Genomic DNA, 4686 nt, shown 5'->3' with positions numbered 1-4686 from the left:
TTAAAAATATGCGTCGAAATTCAAAATAACTCGATTTTAAACTATGAAAAGGAAATGTGTCTAATTCTGCCATGTAGTCTACTGAGCTACAATATTAGCGAAGAAATCGTGACATTTTCAAAAAACTCCATGCTACAACCATGTTTTGAATAGAGATTCATCATCATTATTCAATATACTATAGTGAAGTTTATCGATCACGATTATTGACTGAGGATAAAATTGACATGAATTAGCTATACAAAAATAAGATGGCTTACCCCAATAATTTATAGGACGCTACTTCACATGAAAGGAATTAAATTGCTCTTATAGCTTTGAAAAACTTTTTCACTTATAAGAACGGCTTGCTCCAATAGCTTGAAACACTTTAGATAATTCGTTTAAATCTATTGAGAAAGACCGAGTTTAAGTTTTGATAGGAACATGCAATAAAAAAATTGAATAATTGAAAAAAGTTATAATTTCCACACAACTGCATGTGTTCCCTGTCATGAATCGAAGTTATGAAGGGACGCAAAATAGATTGAAGTTTTATGTGAGGTTTGAAGGACCAATTAATATTTATCATAAAATCGTACAACTTGAAAGAATGAAAACACATGAGAGACTTGTAGAACAAATGTCTGATCAATCATGTAGACACATTTTTAAATATTATCCCATATTAATTTTCTAGGTTAACAATTGGCTAAACTGAAATAATATGCACAACCAAATCTATGCTAATTGTTGAATTTTTTTGCAAAATATACCTACTTACATTTGTACCAGCTCATTCAACTCTATTTAATTTTCCTTGCTCGAATTCTTCGAGTGAGATCTTATAGCCTGACAGCGCACATGACTGTTGGAAATATTTGAAGTTAAATAATTCAGCCGGAAATTCTGATCAATCAACAAATTTTAATTTTATTATATAAACCGAGATTCTAATTTCCACTATTAAAATTAAATTATCGCCTTAAGAACAGCGATATTTGATAAATAAGAAATGAAGTCAAGTACCCCGAAAACGCTCAGACGTATTAAAACTCTACGAGATGTTTCCCCTGTCGCTCTTCATTTTTACAACACTTCTCTTTAACTTCACTGCTTGCTGTTTCTTTGTCTGTCTGTCTGCTACAAATCTTATAATTGATATTTAACACACTTCTACCTGCTCAATCGATCTGAAATTTGGCACACTTGCATAAAGTTTGAGACAATGCATGAATCAATTGGCAGAATAAATGATATTAAAAATTACAAAAAATTTTAAATATTAAAAAAATTAAAAATAATTTTGTCAGCCACAAATCTTATTTTCGATATTTGACACACTTCTACCGGTCCAATCGATCTGAAATTTTGCACACTTGCGTAAAGTTGGAAACAATGCATGAATCAATTGACAGAAAGAATAATTTTATAAATTAAAAATTTTTTTTCATTATTAAAAAAATGTAAAAACAATTTCGTCTGCTACAAATCTTATAATCCATATATGACACAATTTGACCTGTCCAATCGATCTGAAATTTTGTACACATGCATGAAGTCAGTGACAATGCATGAATCTGTTGACAGAATAAATAATTTTGTTAATTTACAAAATTTTGATATCATAAGAAAATTGTGAAAAATAATTTTTTTAATATATGAAAATAAAATTATAAATTCATTGTGTAACATCCAAGACACTGGATTTTCCAGAAGTGTTGTCTTTGAAAAGTAATTTTTAAACGCATATTATTCATTCCTAGAAGTCAATCCTTCTTTATATATAGTTTGCTACAGCTTGTCACCGGAATGGGTACGTAGGTTGTGTCTTGAAAATTGTATCATATTTTTGAGTTCAAGAAGGGTCGCCTGCCGAAGACCACCACTGCCCTGGATGTAATGGACCATCATGATTCCTGCCTTCCGGAACGTAGCCTTCAACACTTCAAGCCGTCCGTATCTAGGCCGTGGGTCGAACCAGCCCTCGGTCGAACGGCCACTTGTCGTAGGACGATAAATTTTGGAACAGAACTATGCTATCTGAAACCTAACCTCAGATGCGGTGAACGTAAAATTCCGTAATTTAACGATGCTCGGAAGTCAGATTCGATCCGCGGCCTGGTGGTGCACGGCAGGTGGTGGTCAAGGCCGGAAGAGGAGAAAGCCGAGTGGTGCACGGCTGATTGGTGTAGGTCCAGAGAGTTCCAAAGCGTTCGATTCAGGGCTTATTGGTGCATAAAATTGGTGGTGCACGGCTGCGCTTCCATCTTGAAATATGTTTCAAGAAATTTTCTAGTAAACAGAAGAACATATTTAAAGGCCTTACCAGTAGTTTCACTTGTGATTAGCTGAAGGATGTGACAGATGTATCTCAGGAACTACCTTTTACAATTTTTCAGCACGAAAAAGGTAAAGTCTCAGGCTTCGATCACGATAACACTGTGCCAACTGTGTTCAATTACGGTGCTAACGGTGCAAAATCTGCAAAATTATCATGCTATTAGCAATAAATATTACCGATTTACATTCATAATAGTAAACTTAGAGTAGATCATCATCGATAATTNGGATGCTGGGATAAAACAGAGGGTCATGAGTTTGTATGATGCTGATAGGAATGGGCAGCAGGGTTTGCAGAGGAGGGTTTGATGGATTGTTTGTCTCGTCTTAATGTGGGCTATGTATTTTATACATGAGCTGATGAATGGATGGCCAAATATCACATCCGTTTGTGTAGATGAAGTGTTTGTCGTCTTTCAGAATGGTGAAAAATCTGATAGTGATTGTTTTGAATATTGATTGATTCGTTTTTAACTGCTATTTACATTTAAAGGAGTTTAACAGCAGATTATAGTGTGAGTTGATTCCTCTCCTCTGAGTTTTGGTAGTTGTGTAATGCGATTTACGGTGTCTGAAATAAGTTATTTTGCTTTTTAGCGCATTTTCTCATTTATGGGAAAAGAGGCGCTATTGTGCTCGTCATGTCCGTCCTACTGTCCGTGTGTCCGTCCGTCCGTCTGTCCATGACTTCACGTTTTCTTCGACGACAAAATGCGCTCTCTGTCACTCATTGCAGTGAGTAATGAAACATTTTTAGCGAATAGTTTGTCTTGTGTATCTGAAAAGGATCTGTTCATGACTTGCTACATGGAGTAATGTCAGTGAAGCTTGTTTGAGTAAGACGGGAACATCCCAATTAGCCCAGCGGGCAGCTATCCTATATATGTAGATATTCGAAAAATGAAGCTTACAACTCAGCCACTAGAACCAAATACTAATGATACCAGGTTTTGCTGGGTTCGCATTCAGTTGCTCTGATGTTACCATTTGCTGCAAATCTTGCCCGGCAACAGACTCAATCCGGGCTACTGAAAATGGATCGTTTTTAAAGAAAGAAAATTAAAATACCGGTCGTGGTTTGGGCGTGGCAGGCGAGTTGCATTCGAGTTGCTCAGGATGGGCAATAGCGTGAAGCTATATAAGGCTGGCCGTCTCGTCTGCCGTTGTCGTAATTCACTGGAAGCCGCACTGTCAACTCGCTCAACATGAAGGTTAGAAGATAGGCTCACACTCCTGCCCAGCGTCCTAATTAACTACTTATTTTCTAGTTCAATTTAGTATAGTTGGCTTAATATTTTTAAATTAAGTTTTAATTTGTTTCTTGAAGGATTTAATTCCTGAGTTCTGTTAACCTCAAGGCAAACTTACATACATTTTCAAACAACTAACACACAAGAGCGTTTCAGCTGACTTGTTGAGTAGTATCTTTACAATTATTAATCTCCTTACTATCTTCAGTCATCTGCTCCATGATGTTATTAGAATTGTGTTTAACTGTATTTCATCAACTAAATACGAAGTTGAAACATAGATTTAGCATTTTATTTGTCGCAAACGTTTAATAACGGCACAATGTGTTCCGCAGGTCGCCATCTTCTTCGCTCTTGTAGCCTCCGCCATCGCGGCCCCAAAATATGTGTTCAGCCCTTCAACCGTCGCACAAGGCCCCATCGTCTACTCATCCTCCGGAACTTCAAATCCTCAATTCTTTTCAAGCTTTGTAGCTTCCAGTGGCGTCGTCCCTACCACCTACTCAGGCTTCAAGGGTACTTATGCCTCTTCTCCCGCCGGCACCTTCATTGCTGGGACCGGCCCGATACCTGGTACCCACGCTTCACCCATCACCTACACGGTCGGTAACACTGCACCCATCACCTACGCTGCCGGAAACTTTGCTCCTATTCCATACTCCGCGGGTGTCGCTCCAGTTGGTGTGTTCCCCAAGACGATCCAACAAAACGAAGGCGCCCGCCTCGTCACCTACTGAACACTTTAAGCTGAACTGACGACGCTTTTGAAACTTGAAACCACAGAAATATGAAAATTCCATTAGACATTTTCTTAAACACAATCAGAGCTTCTATAAGTTTGGTTATTTTTGAAAATTCAATATAATAAATCAGTTTTGTTTGGCTTCTTTGTTTTTCCCTGAAGTTCAATTTAAGGGACAATGTTTATGAGCAATATTAGCGAATTATTTCATGCGCACCAATGGCAAAATGGAACGGTTTAATTCGATACAATTCNATTCCGCCTGTCAGAATTTCACTTACGGATATTGAACTTGATTCGTCACTAGACGACATAAAGTTAAAAATTTGTGCTCTGTAATCCTGGTCACGGCACCATTATGTTGGGGACTAA

At 37.4% G+C, this 4686-nt stretch overlaps 1 protein-coding gene across 2 annotated transcripts; it reads left to right on the top strand.

Moving 5' to 3' along the window:
- Positions 1-3446: 3446 nt before the first annotated feature.
- LOC108673035 lies at positions 3447-4452 on the top strand. 2 transcript variants are annotated; one of them, XM_018160807.2, is made up of 3 exons: positions 3447-3533; positions 3908-4176; positions 4207-4452. In XM_018160807.2, the coding sequence occupies exons 1-3, from the start codon at positions 3528-3530 to the stop codon at positions 4307-4309; spliced, it is 378 nt and encodes a 125-aa protein (XP_018016296.1). In that variant the 5' UTR covers positions 3447-3527; the 3' UTR covers positions 4310-4452. The 2 variants fall into 2 exon arrangements, with proteins under 2 accessions (XP_018016296.1, XP_018016295.1); XM_018160806.2 differs by having other exon boundaries at positions 3908-4452.
- Positions 4453-4686: the final 234 nt, after the last annotated feature.

This window comes from Hyalella azteca, unplaced genomic scaffold (genome assembly GCF_000764305.2).
Source record: "Hyalella azteca isolate HAZT.00-mixed unplaced genomic scaffold, Hazt_2.0.2 contig10742, whole genome shotgun sequence".
Classification (NCBI taxonomy): Eukaryota; Metazoa; Arthropoda; class Malacostraca; order Amphipoda; family Hyalellidae; genus Hyalella; species Hyalella azteca.
The sequence above is the reverse complement of the archived record's forward strand: the minus strand, read 5'-3'. Positions and strand labels throughout refer to the sequence as shown.